A 17,372-nucleotide genomic window follows, 5' to 3' on the forward strand; every position below is an offset into this window, starting at 1 on the left:
CTAAAATGTGTATACCGTTGGCAGATTTCTGGATGATTGTGCCTTCTGTTGATTTTGCAACTAAACTTAATGCAATCAATTATGTCTCTGTGAGCTTCCTCATCATGTGTCTCCTGTTACAGGCCTCAAAGCTGTCAATAAGGTCCATTCTTCAATCTCACATGAGGACATTCAAATTGGTGACAGCATTTCATTTGTCACAGTTTACACAATTTACAACAGCTCGCGTGGATCAGACTCTGCAAGGGCGGATAGTAAATTATCTGATATGGTAATTGTTGGAAACAATTCCTACAGCAAAGCTGAAAGGTCCATGGCCATTCTTATTGCTTTCATAGACTTCATACAGGTAATTACATGTATAAACACTAAATTACATGCTCCTGATTAATTATGTTTACACATAAAAAATATGATATTGTTCTTTAAAATGTACATTTTACATACACCAACACACAAGCATGTTTAGGAGATTTCTGTAAGGGACACTGATTTTAAGTTTAATCATATATGTAATGGCCACTTTAGAAGTGTGCTATTATCCGATTTTGCATATCCAATGGGGTTATAAACTGTGGATTATGTGCTAATGTTATTCAACTTAGTTACATTCATTTGTTTCTAAATTCATGCACTAATGTTCTTTTGGTGTGCATATTGGTTGGAGAATTGTCTTTAAATTCCACATTTTCATCCAGACAAAAACTAATTTATACAAGCTGATGTTTTTCATCAATTTTGCCCTTATTTTCGATTGCTGAATTAAATAAATGTATAAGATGGTTGGTGTTTGTTTAACTTGATTTTTGTATGTAGAACTTTACAGGTGTCAATGCCAAGCAGCAGTGTAATCATATTGACTGATCCTGCTTCTGAGTTTGCAATAAGAAAAAGTAAAGCAACAACATTACCAATTCCTGGAGATTACTCACGTGGAAACTTGATGCTTCAGAGAATCAGGTCCTACATTGTAAGATCATGTTTAAATAGTATTTGAATAGCTTCAGTTTCTAAGGAATAATACATTTTCGATCCTGGTCTGTTCTTTTGTTCAGTATAATTCTGCCCATTTAGTTTGGCATATTCGAAATATGATGTTGTTCCACATTCATATCAACCATGTTTCATGGGTAGTTGTACCATGCTCATGCTTTTTTGGAGTAGACTCTTTTACCATATTATTTTACATCACAAACCATTGCTGTCTAGCTGCTTGTTGGTTCTTTTACAAGATTGTTTTAACTTTATTACTGTGTATCTACTCTTCTTTTTAGGTTTTATGCCTCCAGCAATTCTTTGTGTAAATTAGCCAAATTATCCAATACTTTTACAAGATTCTGTTGAGTAAAAAATTGTAACCACAAGGATCAGCAGAAAATCACTATTTCAGAAAAAGTATATTGGCCAAGTCTATCGATATTATGATACTAATAATATCCAAAGTTAGTGCAAATCACATATTTGAAATAAAGAGTATTGAATATTGTGAGAGAGAATTCTACATATAGTTGCCCAGATGCAAAAATAAAGAAACAGAACCTAAAACAATGTTGGATTAAATCCCTAGTTTCACAGGGAGTTTGAAGAGAAAAAGACAAAAGAGTGATAGAAGAGTGGAAACACTTATTTTCCACCAGAAAAATGATGTCTACAAAAGAAAGAGAAAAGTAATGGGCTGAAAGGGAAACCATTTCCATGTACGATGCTCCATAACATTTATCAAAACATGACTCCAAAATCATATTACAAAAGTGCCTCTACAGTTTCCATGTGGCTGAAGCTAGTGAGGCCTTTATAATAATCTTAGTGATATATACCAGCAACAAAATATTTAAACATTTCCAATCTGTGTTGCATGTGCGAGTGGAGTGTTCAACTCCACATGTTATAGTTATATGATTTTGCAGCCTGTAAAGTTTATCTTAGCATAGTGTAGCACAATGTTTTTAGATCTATTAATTTCTTGTGCTACTGAAAGGTTGTTAATTTAAGTGAATCTTTTTTTCGTTATCTCGGACCATTGCAGGCATTCCTAGAAACAAGGCTTCAAGAGCAATCTAAGGGCCTCGGGAGTACTAGTCACTACATTTTCACTGATTCTGATATTGCAGTGGTAAATGACCTTGGGCATATATTTCAGAAAGATCCTAACTTTCACCTGGCCCTCACTTTTCGTAACAATAAAGACCAGCCTCTAAACTCAGGTTTCATTGCAGTAAGAGGCACTCCAGATGGAATTTATAAGTTAGTTCACAGTCTCTTTTCATGATTATGATTTTCTGATTCAACAACTCGGCAAATAAGATACCAATTTTTGGCTGCAGGGCAAAGATCTTTTTAGAAGAAGTTGTGAACGTGTACAGCTTGAAATTTATGAAGGCCTCCCGCATGCTTGGTGATCAGTTAGCTCTTGCATGGGTAGTTAAGTCTCATCTTCCATTTGCTCTAAAGAAGTTTGGTAGGCATGAAAGCTTCTCTGCTGAGCTAAACGGAGTGTCAATTCTCTTTTTGCCTTGTGCTGTTTATAATTGGACCCCACCTGAAGGCGCTGGGCAGTTTCATGGCATGCCCTTGGATGTCCAGGTAAGCTTAAATTGTAGGTTTTTAAGTGAGATTCTCTGTCCCGTTGATTACCTATGAAACTTCTAATTGCTAAAATTTTGTCTGATTAACCATTTTGTAGTCGTTAGTTGATGGAATTAATTCCTTCTTGTTATCTTGTGTCTCTCTGTGATGAATATAATTATGCTTTCCTTGACCTCTGAGCTTAAACCTTAGTGCAAGGTATTCTATCCAAGGAGATACTATATTTGATTATTATGCGCTGTTATTCAGGTTGTCCATTTCAAGGGGTCGAGGAAGCGATTAATGTTGGAATCTTGGAGCTTCTATAACTCAACGTCCGATATGTCCGACATGCTTTGCCTCGTTCTAAAAAGCGGAAGGACAAAATACGACTTCTGAATTCAGGTTGGCTTCACACAATAATACTGTTGTCTGCTCAAGTTTTGTAAAATGAAGTACATCTCTTCTTCTCAAGTGCCTTCAATTTTGATCTGTCAATCTAAAGGTTTTTATTTCTTTTTTTCAGACAAGGTAGATCGATTGATTACTGAGCTGAAGAAAGATTGGTCACTGTGAACTGGTTTGAGATGCTGAAAACCTACAAAACATGAACCGAGGACATACTCGGTGAGATTTTCCAGTACATTAGAACACCACCAAGTTAGAAAAGAAATAATATGGTAATCAAAATGAGAGGAAGAGAGCTTTACTCTGTGCCGAGTCTCTTTTATATCGCCTTCGTACTGTACCAACTCGACGATGAAAAAAGAGATTTTTTGTATCTAGGTTATTTAAGAAAATATTTTTGTTTGGAATTTGGTGATAAATGAGTTGGTTTAGGTTCAATAAAATTGGATTGAAGTGAGTCGTGTAATGTTATAGACACCACATGTAGTTGTATGGTTAGTGGGAGGGAACTCTAAAGATTGTTAAATGCAAATATGGACACGTCGTGAGAGATTTGATAATTCACTTAATATATACTGCCGACTATCGATGGTTATTTTTTGTACAAAATATCATGTAGAGTGTTCGAGTTACACACAGGGGTAAAGGACAAGTTTGAGGAGAATGTACCGACGAATGATAATATGATAAGATCTACAAATCAAAAAGGCAATTTCATGCTTTTACAGATGCAAATAATGCTATAATCTCGAGGAACATTTTCGCTAAAAGTGCTGCTGTTCATCATTTAATCGATGGCCAAAAAAAGGTTTCGTTTTTTCACATATTTTGGTACTTATCAAGTTAATTTTATTTCGTAAGGTAACTTCACGAGGATTAGCATTAATATATTATATCTATAAAATTACATGCATACAATTATTATTTTATATTCTTAATATATTAGTACTATGAAAAAACATGTATAGGCTTCTTTTATTAACACATTCATTTTTTTTAAATTTTTAGGATGATTTTTCAGAAGAAAAAAAATTTATTGGCTTTTTCCCTCAATTTCAATTTTTTTCATTTGGTGTTATCATTTTTCTCTAATACACTAAATATCCCCGTTATCGTTAATGCCTCTCTCTTTCATCTTGTCATGGTTCTCTTTATCTCGCTATTTTAATCTCATTGATTTTGTCTTGTAATATCTAGTTGCTTCTGTCTCGTCACTTTCGATCCCATTACTTTTATCCTGTCTGTCTCCTTCCTCTCTCTCACCTTTGACCTTTGACCTCTATCATTTTATTTATGCTACTTTCATCTCATTGTGATCGCGTCGTTATCTTCCTTCATCTTCAATGTTTATTATTTTAATTTATTATTATTTATGACCTCATTTTTTCGGAACCAATTTATTATTATTTATTACCTCATTTTTTCGGAACCGAAAAGAGACATTGACGACGATGAGAGACACTTAGGATATTAGAGGAAAATGAGATACTAAATGAGAAGATTAAAAATGGTGTGTCATTTAAAAAAAAAAAACCTTTGATATTGACGATGATGTAAGACACTTATGATATTAGAGGAAAATAGGATACTAAATGAGAAGACTAAAAATGAGGTATCATTTAAAAAAGAAAACAAAAGAAAGGTTTTTTTAAAGAAAAATCATCCTAATTTTTATAACGTTAAATTTGTATGATAAAATCATTAGATAAAGCTAACTTGGAGAATATAATAAGCATTAAGGTATTATATCTATAAAAATACACGTACATACTTTAGATATTATCTTTTTATTTTATTAAATATTATGAAAATACATGTATGGACTTTTTAAATTAATACATATTATTTTTTACAAATTTTTTTATAACATTAAAATTCTTTGATAAAAATCATTATATGTTTTTGGTTTTCCTTAAAGAGGAAAAAGTTCAAAAAAATAAGAATCAAATAGGGGCCCACCGGACCATCAATCAATCATATCTTCTTCCTTATCGCCTAAACACTCTTCCCCTGCTCGGATCCTCCAAACCCCGCCCCACAATTTGTCGAAGGGCTTGCAGGGCGATGGCCGCGAACGCCATGGCGCACGCCGCGGTGGCGGTGAGGGCCTCGTGGGACACCAATCCCAGCCCCAAGTCTCCCGCCCTTAAGTCCGCCAAGCCCCTCCGCGTCCCGCCGTCCACCCCTCCTCCTCCTCCCGCCCAGTCCCTTTCGCCCGCCCGCACCTCGTCGAGGACTGCCGTCCTCGAGAAGGATTTTTCCCAGCTTCTCAACGCCAGTCGCCGCTCGACCAGCAAGAAAGGTGTGGAATTGACATGAAAAAATGTGTGCCTTTTTGTTGGCATGTCCATTCACTACGAGTTCTCTACATCCTTCTATTCTTGTCGTTATATGTACTAGCTTTCTTTTCTCGGTGTCATATCTCAGGATTGTTATTGATTATGTACTTCTAATTCTAAGAGATAGTTTATTGTCTTGGATAATATGTATTAACATATTGTAGCTTCTTATGTTAGAAAAAAAAAATAGAACATTGATAATAGACAAAATAAGCTGTAATTTCTACTTTACATATGTGACACCTACATGAGCATGTTCTTTCATTGTTTCTTTTTCTTTGGGGGGGGGGGGATTGAAATCGATGTCATTCACTATATAAAGCAGGAGTTACATTCCACTTCCTATTCTCTTTTCCCCCTTCTTTCTGATTAATAAATGCCAGTATTTATCATTTGCAAGTGGTGGCATTCCTGACACTTCATGTTTCTGTGATAGGAGGGAAATGAATTTGTTTAGGGACAGTTCTACATCATTTGTAAATAGTTGCATTCCTGACACTCCTTGTTTCTTTGGTAGTAGGGAAATCAATTTGTTTAGGGATTTTCGTTTTATATCATTTGCAAGTAGTTGCATTTGTGACACTCCTTGTTTCTCTGGTACAGGGAAATCAGACGAGCATTATCTGGGATATGAGACATGGTTGCCGGTTGCGCCTAAAGTGAATAAGCCACGTTCCATTTACAATGCAGCATCTTTGGCATACTTGGGAGATTGCATTTATGAGGTGGCACTAGAAACATTTTCATGCCTATAATAATAAAGTCGTTTATATGCTTCACATGTAGTTTAGACTGAAAGTGATATGTGTTGTTTATATTTTTGGCGATTGGATCCTAAATTTTTGCATTTTTGGCAAGTGCATGGGAACTTTTGACTTAGCTTCTTTTTATAGTTAACATGCAAATTATCAGTTAATATCTATCTTGTTTCTAACTTCATTGTTGAAAAACTTGCTTTCCCCGCTTGCCACCTTTTCATACTCTTGTTATCGTTTTTACTGCCATGAGAAAAGTGAATGAATATGTTGTACTCTACACAGGAGTTATTAGCCATAATGTTTCTACCAACTTCTTAAATCATTTTTCAAGAATTTTTATTCATGTAGCATAAACTTTTCTGACAAAAAGTCCACATGCATGTGATTATGTTTCCCAAGGAAAATAATAATTAGCAACTGCTTATAGTTCTGAATATACCAAACCAGATATTTAGATAATTGTCTTGTACCAAGCTTATCAGGGTCTTTATTTAGCTTGCTTCTTTGTAAAGTGATACTAACTGATGTCATATGTGACCTGGAATCTTTTTCTAGGAGACTGAATTTTAATGTTTTTAGCTGCAACAGTTTTGAAGTTTCACTTCTCTCTTGTCAAATATGCAGCTGTATGCTCGAAGGCACTTTTTGTATCCACCTTTAAGTATCAACGAGTACAATGAACGGGTGATGAAAGTAGTGCGCTGTGAAGCACAGGTGTGCGCCTGACCATTTACTAGATTTTGTGTACATTGGTCACATGTATCTCTTTATTTGTCTCCTCTTAGTTTCATACCTGCTGTTCTTTTCATAATCTGTTAGAACTTTCCCTAGCATCATAAGTCGAGTTCAAACTAGTTATCTTAGTATCTTGTATGCTTTTCATGCTTTGGTGTAATATTTGCTAGGAAAAAACGTGCAATTCTCTTGAGCTAGTTATTTTTTCCACAATTTTGATTCACTGTTTTAAATATCTCTTTCTTTGAGCATAAATATAATTGATATTTGCCAATCCATCCTGCCCAGCTGGATCCCTCTTAGTAAAATGAAATAATAGTCACTGACATAACAGACCATTGTAATGGGTTTGAGCCAAATGATTGTTGCAATGATTAAGAATTGCTGATTTTCAGTCCAGACACCTTATTGTTATTTGCAAGTTCAGACTGTGTTCAGTTTGACCATCAATAGCGATGATACCAATGATGGTCGTATTCCCATTTAATAGCCTTGTAATGGAAAGTAATGATAATAATGAGTTTTCTTTTCTGGACATATTTACAGGGATCCATCTCTGTCACAATCTTTATAGCATTTATGACATTCATATTACAATGATAGTGGTGACTAGTTTGAATTTTTCGTGAGAAATAAATAAGGAAACATCGCATTTTTCCCCGAAAGCTAGAATTGAGCAAAAGGAGAAGAAAAATACAGAAAGAAGGAAAAGGAAAACAACAGACCTGCCTCAAAAACTAATGCCAGAAAAACTGCAAGCAGATTGCAGCCAAACTTAAAGATATTACTAACATGATTTGAGTGCGAGCAAGCACAATGACCTAATAATCAATTCCGTGACAAACAAAATGTCAGAGATGTCTCGTCTTCAAAAATTGTTGTATCGTCCAAGTAACCAATTCAATAGCATCACCACTATCACCAGTTGCACTTGGTAATGAGTTTGGTTACTGGAGTCTTTTTCTTGCATAGGTAGAGGATCACAGTGCAGTCCGGACTTAATTAATCCATGTATCTCTATTGGCCATTTTATGCATTGGTATCTCTATAAGCCATTTGAAATTTTTTTGCATCCTTCTTGTCAGGATTTATTGCTCAAGAAGCTTCTTGATGAGGATTACTTGACCGAAGAAGAAAGGTTAAAATTAGATTATCCATTTCTCTTCTTTTCGTTATTGTTCCCTTCTATATGAAATCTGCTTCGTTTTGTTAATATATTCTCGTCATTCAACTGAAAGTCTTACTCTCACATAATCATTCATGATGAAATTTAGTGGATTTTATGAAAATCTGTTTCTTCTACTATGTTTCTTATTACTGGCCTTCTTGTTTGCAATTGTTTTGTTTATTCAAATAAAGTACTTAGAGTAGGTAGTCGGGGAATGAGCGAAGTGGAACTTAATCAAGTTTGTGGTGGCCGACTATTTTTCATTCCTCGGGATGCAACCTTGTGATTTATACAATGTCGTGTAAGAAATATGACAATTGGCATGGGATGCATGATCTCTTAGGCACATTTATGTCTCTGACATATTTACCAGGCATTTTTAAAGGGTTGAACACTTCATGTGCTGATAGCATTTTTTTCCTTTTTCATTTTTAAAGGGTTGAACTCGTATGTGATGCCTAAGAGTTGTCATTGTTTATTATTAGCCAAATGTAATAGACAATTTATGGGCTTAACTTTTATTTAGCAACAAGATTGTCCAGTTATGTGGTTGTTTTCCCATTCTGGTTGTGTTAGTTATTTTCACATATATTATGTTGGCAGTCACCAAGCCACTTTATGATTTTTTAAATAAAAGCATTCATTTGTATTGCAAATAATATTTTATGCAATTCTGGTACAGGGACATACTTCGTTGGGGAAAGAACATTGTTTCTAGCAAAACCCGAACTAGAAAACGGGTTGGTGTAGCTGTCTATAACAGAGCTTCTTCATTTGAAACACTGGTAAGTGGTCTTTTTCTGGAAAATCAAGGCAGTCAAATGTTAAAAGAGAGTTGAATAGTTAGGGATTTAATGAAAAATACACCTGAGTTAAGATAATTTAACCCGGGCAATCTGGTTTAGCTTAACCCACTTGGCACCACGAGCAACAACAAGAAAAGGTTATTTCTGTTCGCCTGTTTAGAATAATTTAACTGAATGTTTTAACCTAGATCTAACTGAAGCCAAAGAAAAATTTCTCATTATTGCGCGTATAGTGCTTGCAAGTTGATTTCTGCAAGCGAACATGATGTTAGTCCTTACGTTTGTCATGTCAAAATAAACAAAAAGCTATTCTTCTTGATGAATATATTTCAAGTTTAAATTAAACAGGTTGGGTATCTTTACCTAACAAACGTGAAGCGCTTGGAAGAGATCATGTTCAAGTTAGGATTCCTGACAGGAGCTTCTTCAGAACTTATTGCAGAGGAGCTTCGCATGAATCTTCGGTGAGAATTTTTTGTTTTTATTATGCAACTGTTTCACCATGGTTTTTGTGTGGTCTCCACCAGTGAACTTCCCATGTCTTGCTGCATATGATTGAGAAAAAATTTCGATCCCTGGCAGAAAAAAATCAGCAACTGCGGAAGCTGTTCATAGCGAGTGACGCAACAGTCGTGTTGCAAGGCACTGCCAGAAGGGAATGCATGTCATATTTCATAAATACTCAACTGCTAGCAGTAGTAACTATTTGTCATGGTATCATCAATTCATGAAAACTAGCTTCAAATCCAAATGTTTCTCCGGCACCGAGGCTTTGCAAGAATGGAGATTTTGGGCATCGAAAAGGTCTGGAATTGTAGCTCAGGTGTAGTAACTTAGCTCGGCTGCATTTATGAAGGAACTTAAGGCGATGGTTTTGCTCCTCAAGATTAGCCAATTCTCCCTTCGATTGTCTGAAATGGACGACTAACTGAGATATTTTGGACTAGTACATAAAGGAACTTGTTCTCAGTGGAATAAGTTTAATGTGTAGGTTCCTAAATGCTTTAATGTATCTTATCATCTTGTTATTCGACTAACTTTTATTGTCCTCTTATCTGTTTCTTTTAGCCTATTTAAATGTCCAAAATCATAGTTCTTGGTGAAACCAATCATCGTCGCGAAGCAACAAAATTTTGAATTGTGCATTGTATATCAGTCATGTAATTGGTTCAAGAAAAAAAAACTGGGACAATTCTGTGTACCATCAATTTTGAGTACTTATATATCACTAATGCATTGGTCATGTATCAATTGTTCGTTGCGACATCTTTATTGGGCATTTAGTGATGAGTTTTAATATTATATTTTTGCATTATCGTGTCACAAAAAATATTATATATACTTTAAATATGATACTTTTAACTTTTCATTTGCATATTTTATGAGAAAGGTGGGGAAGGGGTTGAATTAACCTTAGTTTTCCTCAGAGCAGAAAAAAAATGAAAAAACCCTATTACTGATATTTTCTTTTTTCTAATTGTGATGTTCTTGGAGAGAATAACAAAATCTTGCAATTTTGTCAGATCCAACAAAAAATGATACATCATGATGATGATGATGATTTTTTCGATCATCCAAGTTGAGCTCGCATCTTTCCGAAATTGCTTGTACTCATTTTTGTAATAAATATATAATTGTTCTATCCAAAAAACAAAAAAAATCTTTTTCCTCCATTACTAGTCATAAGAGTGCATTAGCATCAATTACACCTTAGCTTTGCAGTGGAAACCAACGAGAATGAGAGAAGCAATGTAATGATCTCAAAGAATTGGAAGACCGACTAATCGTAGCTAACAATACCAGCCAAGATCTCAAAATCCACAATTCACAATGGCTGACGCATCCAGTACATTTTGCGATTTGGAAAATTGCGCTTTAATCAGTCAAGTCATTTACATCATCTGATGATGCATCAAGAAGCAACAGGCAATTGCCACTCTAAAAATCCTTTGAAAGAAAGTAAATGATCAACGTAGTCACCAAACATCAACTAGGGCTTATATTAACTTTCAGGTCAGTGTCAGTTTGATGCAATCACCAAGTTGTTTCTTGATGCTCTCACATATCGGGAACTTTGATGGTTCCAGAAGATGATCACTGGCTGTGCTGGTTCTTTGGTGCTTCCAACAATAAGGACTTAAAGAGACCTGCATTAAGAGTCCCTGCATGATTGAATAAGATACCTACTTAGAACAATTAAGGAAAACTGACTGCTCATCTCACGTAGCACATTAGATCGACGACACATATCAATCACACAAGATGGTACCCTTTGAAATATCATAATAGGATCGGTTCCTAAAACAATGGCAATGACGTCCAGTGGAAGTTTTTAGACAGTGGTGCTAGTATAAACTTGCAATTGCAAATAGTAAGAATAGCATCATGTTCAAGAGTTTACTAATCATCCAGAAATATACTAATCGATCGGTGCAGGTCAAGAAAATATAATTTTGTTGCTGCAGTTATCAAGCCAATGCATCATAACAAAATTACAGATGAGAGCATTGTGATAAGGTGCACATCACCAGTATGATAAGATGTGGTCTGTCGCTTAAGACTTAATACATCACAAAGTTTGGTTTCTTGCTGGTGAAGTGGTTAGTCAACCTTAAAGTTGATGTACCTCCAATAGTTCATTCCCTCTCTTGATTAAATTAGTGGAACAAATCACAGAATGAAACTCCTATACTTCTTCCTTCAAAGTCAACTTGAGAAGGTGCAGACAGCATAATGAAGTAGGGTATATACATATATTGAGAAGAAAAGGCCAACGGCGACGTTTTAAAGTTACGACAGTAACAGGTTATGGATTGGGATCCCACCGATTGTCCAGAAACTAAAAAGACCAAAATAAGGTTGTAATCATATCACATGATGGGAGGAATATTTATTATCCCTCGCCAAGGAGCATGTCTATAATGGTTTAGAAAAACACTGACAACACCCTAATCTGAATCCTCCGAGGCAAATACTATTGCATTATGTATGTACATAGCAATTCACATGGAATGTTTTCTTGATTGGACACCAGAGGGCAGGTCATTGGAAATTAGGCATAACAATGTATGACATATACAAGCATGCATGATATTCTATCCTTAGCATTGAACAATATTTATTATGCTACCATCTCACTGGCGGCTTCTTCATCCGATCAACCAATCTAGATGCAACCAAAATTTGAGATGTGACTGATATCATAGACCAAATCTTACAAGTCTTTTAACATATGTAAGCTAGATTGTAGAGCATGATGCATTTTCGAATCATATATTAACTTGAATGGAGTCCCTTGATTAAACAATCTGCATATACCTGGCAATCTTAATACTTCTGAACCAAAGCATGACTGTAAGTATGATAGGAACCATTGCCAAACACAGGTGCTCCAAAGAGTGCCCACTTATGATGTATCGACTTGCACTGTAAATTTTCTTATCAGCAATGGCTTCAAATCTAGCTAGAAGGTAAAATCCTGCATTAATTACAGTGTTATCTCTAAGTTCTTTATGTATACTGTCAAAAAACTGCAACTAAAGAATGAACCTTTTCATGCATGACTAGAACATTTAGTGCTAGTATGGAACACAAAAAAATTGTAAAACATTCCAGTGGCACCAAGAAAAAACAAAATGTTGCTAATGAAATAGAAATTTGTCTCATGACTGTTTTTTTTGGTTCACCCAGGTGCAGATATATTGGAAGTTCCAATTGGCACAACTTGTTGTCAGTAACTATAGAAATCTTACCAAAGTTGATTCCCAAAACAAATGGTTACATTTGTATCTGCAGTAAAATGGCTATCTACTACATATGTGTATATGGCAAACAGTCCAACAACATCACCAAAAAGACTTGATAAATTAATTCGGGACCTATGATAAGATACTGCTCCATTATATTAAAGGCCAAATTTTTCTAAATTTAAAAGTCTGAATTATTTATATTATTTTCATTCCTTGTTCAAACTTCTAATCCAAATTTAAGATTTAGTGCCCACAGAATCTGCCATAGGCTATTAATACTACATAAGGATGACCTAGCTAAATAATTGCAGTGAAGGCATGTTCGAACATATAATAAAAGGTCCATTATAGCTTCACTAACAAGAAACCTATCTAAATGAAGTTGCTACCATCTCTCCAAATTAGATATCGCATGACTGTCTATAAATAGTTTCATCCCTTAAAACATTTTATCAATCAAACTGCTGATGAAATAACCATAAAAAGAGTTAAAAAAAGAACATCTAAGCATGAATTAAAACAATGGTCCGATGCCAATATCTATCAGTGCAAGAACTAGTATGGTCCTGGTATGGTTGGCACACTGACACTCCATATGAGACAATACCAGTTGGTACCAACCTAGAACCAACCTAGACCAGAGAGGAGGAGGAAGAGGAGGAGATAAAGCGTACTAACAGGAGGATGAGAAGGCAGCGGAGGTGGAAGAGGAGAGGTGAAGGAAAATAAGATGGTGACAGAGGATAAACAGAGAGAGATAATGAAATATAAAGATACAGTTGGCAACAATTTTAATAGATTATAAAACATAAAAAATATAAAAAAGATCTGATGCTGGTATATGCACACTTGCTTACATCCAGTACTACCAATAAAAACCACATCACTTAAAGTAGAACCAAAAAAGTTGATATTTAAAGACAAACATATAAGCCCCAGACATCATATAATTCTAGCATCTCATTCTTGTAATATATTGGATGACAAATGACAGAACACTTAGAGGAAAGAAAAGTTGCTGAAGCATATATCTAGAGTTATCGCATATTAAGTTCTTGTCATTCTTGGTTATCACCTCCCGTCATATTATGTTGATATCTTGGATTTCCAAAAACTGACTATTTGCATCGAGACAGTGCCTGCTGATAGAGCTAAGCTACTACTGAAAATAATGAAAACAAGATTTTCTTATGAATTGTGAATTTATAGAATTATGATGTAAAGACTAATGATTATGAATATAAGAGCATAATGAAGGTAATTTCTGCTGCAAGAGTTGTAAAAATTCTAGCAATTTATGATCCGCGATACTTGCCTGCTTCATGGAGGAAATAGTAAACAGAAAACACAACATACGTTTAAAGTTCTACCTGTTGCACAAAACCAAAATCTGGAATGTGTATACTTGGGTGGAAATAAGAAGAGCAAAGCAGGGATTGCAATGCATGGCACAATGTGGAACATCATGCACAATCGCAGATCATCGAAAGTCCTGAAACCAACTAAGACATCACATTCAACAAAAGATTATGTTACATAATCTTTAAGCATTCACCATTAGCAAGAAATATTGGATGTAGAGTACAAAATAAATTAATCACCTCTCACATGCAATGCTAACAAGAACGAGTGTTATGAGGGAAGACAAACAAGAAATGCCCATCCGCTCATCTATTCTCTCTATAACTAATATAGATAAGAGCGAAGAAGCTGAAGTCATCATCTGCAGAAAGACAGATGTTAAAAGATAACTATTAGACCAAAATAACATGGACAAAGAAAGCTTAAAAATAAAGCATCGGAATCTGTATCAACCCAAGTGCTGCTCAATGTCCATCATGTCCATACAGGCAAGTTAAATAAACCATGACATTTGCATGCTTAAATGATATGACTCAAGAATTCTGGTAATAAAACTAACACTAACTAATATCGTGTACCATTTGGGCAATTCCTGACAAGATATGTTAATTCCCAGAGTCTCACAGCATAAACCTTTTTCAACCCAATAGAATCATTTGCTAAGTTGATGCTTTCGAAACCTCTCAAAACAAATTTAGATATGTTACCTCCAAGAATTTCATTAGTGAAGGTAACTAGAATCTGCTAGAGCATAATTTCGAAAGTGAACTTGAGGGGAATATCCAAATATTTATCAATTTGAGGCCACATATCTAAGGTGGAGGCCCAAATGTTTCAATTTTTGTGGTACAGAATAGGTGGCTCGCTAAATGTTTGTTTCTTGAAAGGGTTCTAAGCACCTTATATAATCATTACCATGAAGTTGGTAAGGAAAGCAAATAAAATCATATGTAAATATCAACAACAAATTTTGATCTGCAGGCGTTCTAATTTATTTGCGAAGAAGGGGTATTAAAATTTTATTTATCAGCAAAACCAGCCAAGGGAACCAGTTATGTAATTATTTACTATCAAGGACAAAAATGGAGCACACAATCAAGGCAACCAATATATCTCTGACTTTGAAAACTTAAAGTTAACAAGAAAACAAAAGACTAACAAACCTAACCTTTGTCTACCTGAAAGGGAAGGCTATTTACTAAAGGAAATCCTATCCTGATGATTGGGTGCAAATTGACACCATATCTTCTACTAGTTCAACTGCCTCTTCAAAAAGGTAGAGAGAAGTTGATTATGGCTTGATATTAGCCTGACTGACCTTCCCAATGGACAATGCCCAAATGCTTCTTGCAATTTGCAAATTTGCAATGAAAACTCTCAAGTACATGGATAGTGTCTCTCTTGATACCCGTCAAATTTCACCACTGCGGAATCCATGCTGCTCCAACTCTTTTCTCTAAACAGCAAGACAAGTAGTGGAATATATTTGGAAGCATCCAACGTCATAGGCCAAATATCTTACATCTTACTCTCATTGAGTTCCCGATGGTAAAAGCTTCTTTATATCGGGTTGGCTCATTCGGAAAGCTAAAATTAACATCAATCGAAACAATAAAGTACTAAAAGAAAAGAGAGAGAAGAAAAGAACAGGGAGGGGGGAGGGGAATACCGGCAATTTGTCCCAAACGACGCGATCATCGTCGGGCCTCAGATGATAATAAGCGGACCCAAAAGCAGCCGTGGCCGTCGCGGCATAGAAGAACGCCCAGCCCCACATCTCTCCTCTCAAGCTACCAATCAAAACCATATCTTTTTTCGTCTTCACATCATTAAAATAAGATAGAGAAAGAACAAGCACGCGACGATGATCGAACCTTATGCCGAAGCAACAGCCCGATAGACAGAGGACGAGTCCGGGGACTCCGACGAGCAAAAAGGGGAAGGTCGTGAGCACATTTAAAGTATTCGGAACACCTGCACCCAAGTAAGAAACCATGAGGCAAAAGGGGATGTCGCCATTAGAAACAAAGATTGGGATTGGGATGTCGTTATGGGGTGGTAAGGGACGCAGGGGGAGGAGGAGGAAGAGGAGGAGGAGGGAGTGGTTCACCCAAGAAGTTGCGCATATCGGCGAAGAGGTGGAAGGCGTGGGAGTGGGAGATCCTGGGCGTGGCCAGCATGAGCAACAGCCACAGCAGGATCGCCCCCGCCCACACCCGCCCTCGGTTCTCCCGCCCCCGCAGCAGAAGCAGCAGCAGCTGCTGCTGATCCCACGCCCACCGCATCCTCCTCTCGTCTCCCCTCTCTCGCCTCCCTCGCTCTCCCCTTTTGCTTCCCACGGAACACATGACAGCACATTTAGCATGAATCGGTGTGAAACCCACGAACTATTCCATATCCAAACTAAAAACTTCCCCTACAGGTTTCCCGCTACCCTTTTGTCCTACCCTCGCTATTATTCCTGACGGTATGCGGGGGGGTCTGTGGGGCCCACCTCAAGACCTTCAGCGGGCAACGACAAAGCCGGTGGGAGAAAGCACGGCCCTTCAACGTCGGCCTCCGGATGTCACGTCTCGGGCCACGTGGACGCCACATCAGCTTCGGACGGGCAAATTTATTATAATAGATTATTCTGAATAACTCTGCACATTATCTTATGATGGCTTTCCTATTTATTCATGTCGAGATTATCGGGAACAAATAGATTGCTAATTATCAGCCACGTTTATGTGTAGGGTGGCTAAGCGAATTGGAAATTGGTTTACTAATTAAACAGTTTGAACTTTAATAGATCGAATTATCAGTAATTCTTTATTTTTTTTGTTAAAGGTATTTAAAATTTTCGATGTTATTTAATTAATTCCTTTCAAAGTATCTAATCAACTCTTATCATCCTCTTTTAATTATATTATTATTGTTTTTATATTATCATTAATATATTTATATGTTATTTTTATTAATATAATTAAATTAAATTTTTAAAAAATTTAATCAAATCAATGATCCGATATAACTATCATTCAGATCACTCTTTGGCATCAATAAGAATTATCTCTTGTTGTTATTCATATGGTTTTCTCTTTCACTATAGATATATACAATCTAAATTTAAGTCAATGATCTCTTGACCAGAGAAGAAAAAGAAGAAAACAAGGCAGCTTTGTTTCTTCTACGTTTCTTCAGAAGCTTCTTCAGTCAAAAGAGCAGCAAAAAGGAACACAAATACTCCCACTTGCCAATGTGTTGAGCACCACTGTCAACTGATATTGTTAGTCATAATTATAAGATACATGTTCACTTGTGCACAGCATTCCATGTCTCCTAATGTGTAAGCACAATGAAACTTCAACTGCATGGGGATAAAATTAAGTTGCATGATTTTAAATCCTGTAAATCCATCAAAAAGCATAAGCTGATTGATGGGATGTAGATCTACTTGTTTGTAATGTTATTAGAGAGATGTTTGGGCAGCAACAACTAAC

At 36.0% G+C, this 17,372-nt stretch overlaps 3 protein-coding genes across 5 annotated transcripts in view; 2 read left to right on the forward strand and 1 right to left on the reverse strand.

Moving 5' to 3' along the window:
• LOC135585823 (uncharacterized) overlaps positions 1-3,382 on the forward strand; it is a 4,519-nt gene extending 1,137 nt beyond the window's left edge. The window contains exons 3-9 of one of the 2 annotated variants that reach the window (XM_065096970.1): positions 123-142; positions 223-349; positions 827-970; positions 2,027-2,244; positions 2,325-2,583; positions 2,836-2,970; positions 3,092-3,382. In XM_065096970.1, coding sequence (XP_064953042.1) covers positions 123-142; positions 223-349; positions 827-970; positions 2,027-2,244; positions 2,325-2,583; positions 2,836-2,964 — 897 coding nt within the window. In that variant the 3' untranslated portion in view covers positions 2,965-2,970; positions 3,092-3,382. Of the gene's footprint in view, positions 1-122; positions 350-826; positions 971-2,026; positions 2,245-2,324; positions 2,584-2,835; positions 2,971-3,091 lie in introns of both variants that reach the window. The other variant, XM_065096969.1, reaches the window with a different exon arrangement.
• A 1,590-nt stretch (positions 3,383-4,972) lies between these two features.
• On the forward strand, positions 4,973-9,866 carry LOC103976444 (uncharacterized). The gene is made up of 7 exons (XM_009391641.3): positions 4,973-5,275; positions 5,916-6,037; positions 6,695-6,784; positions 7,891-7,943; positions 8,656-8,758; positions 9,128-9,243; positions 9,362-9,866. The coding sequence occupies exons 1-7, from the start codon at positions 5,038-5,040 to the stop codon at positions 9,399-9,401; spliced, it is 762 nt and encodes a 253-aa protein (XP_009389916.2). The 5' UTR covers positions 4,973-5,037; the 3' UTR covers positions 9,402-9,866.
• A 772-nt stretch (positions 9,867-10,638) lies between these two features.
• On the reverse strand, positions 10,639-16,221 carry LOC103976585 (uncharacterized). 2 transcript variants are annotated; one of them, XM_009391852.3, is made up of 7 exons: positions 16,001-16,216; positions 15,765-15,864; positions 15,560-15,680; positions 14,130-14,251; positions 13,899-14,020; positions 12,098-12,257; positions 10,639-10,941 (listed from the first exon to the last, which is right to left on the reverse strand). In XM_009391852.3, exons 1-7 carry the CDS (start codon positions 16,173-16,175, stop codon positions 10,932-10,934), a joined length of 810 nt encoding a protein of 269 aa, XP_009390127.1. In that variant the 5' UTR covers positions 16,176-16,216; the 3' UTR covers positions 10,639-10,931. The 2 variants fall into 2 exon arrangements, with proteins under 2 accessions (XP_009390127.1, XP_018677589.1); XM_018822044.2 differs by lacking the exon at positions 10,639-10,941 and having other exon boundaries at positions 12,101-12,238; positions 16,001-16,221.
• Between the last annotated feature and the right edge of the window lie 1,151 nt (positions 16,222-17,372).

The sequence above is a fragment of the Musa acuminata genome, chromosome BXJ2-2, assembly GCF_036884655.1.
Source record: "Musa acuminata AAA Group cultivar baxijiao chromosome BXJ2-2, Cavendish_Baxijiao_AAA, whole genome shotgun sequence".
Classification (NCBI taxonomy): Eukaryota; Viridiplantae; Streptophyta; class Magnoliopsida; order Zingiberales; family Musaceae; genus Musa; species Musa acuminata.

Bases quoted from the DNA above. Each gene is read 5' to 3' on its own strand.
- LOC103976585 (XM_009391852.3), bottom strand. From the start codon at position 16,175: ATGCGGTGGGCGTGGGATCAGCAGCAGCTGCTGCTGCTTCTGCTGCGG. The intron at 15,865-16,000 runs GTGAACCACTCC...ACTTGGGTGCAG, and splicing joins CGATATGCGCAACTTCTTGG to GTGTTCCGAATACTTTAAAT. The intron at 12,258-13,898 runs GTAGAACTTTAA...TAATTAATGCAG, and splicing joins ATTTTGGTTTTGTGCAACAG to GATTTTACCTTCTAGCTAGA.
- LOC103976444 (XM_009391641.3), top strand. From the start codon at position 5,038: ATGGCCGCGAACGCCATGGCGCACGCCGCGGTGGCGGTGAGGGCCTCG. The intron at 5,276-5,915 runs GTGTGGAATTGA...TCTCTGGTACAG, and splicing joins CCGCTCGACCAGCAAGAAAG to GGAAATCAGACGAGCATTAT. The intron at 6,785-7,890 runs GTGTGCGCCTGA...CCTTCTTGTCAG, and splicing joins TAGTGCGCTGTGAAGCACAG to GATTTATTGCTCAAGAAGCT.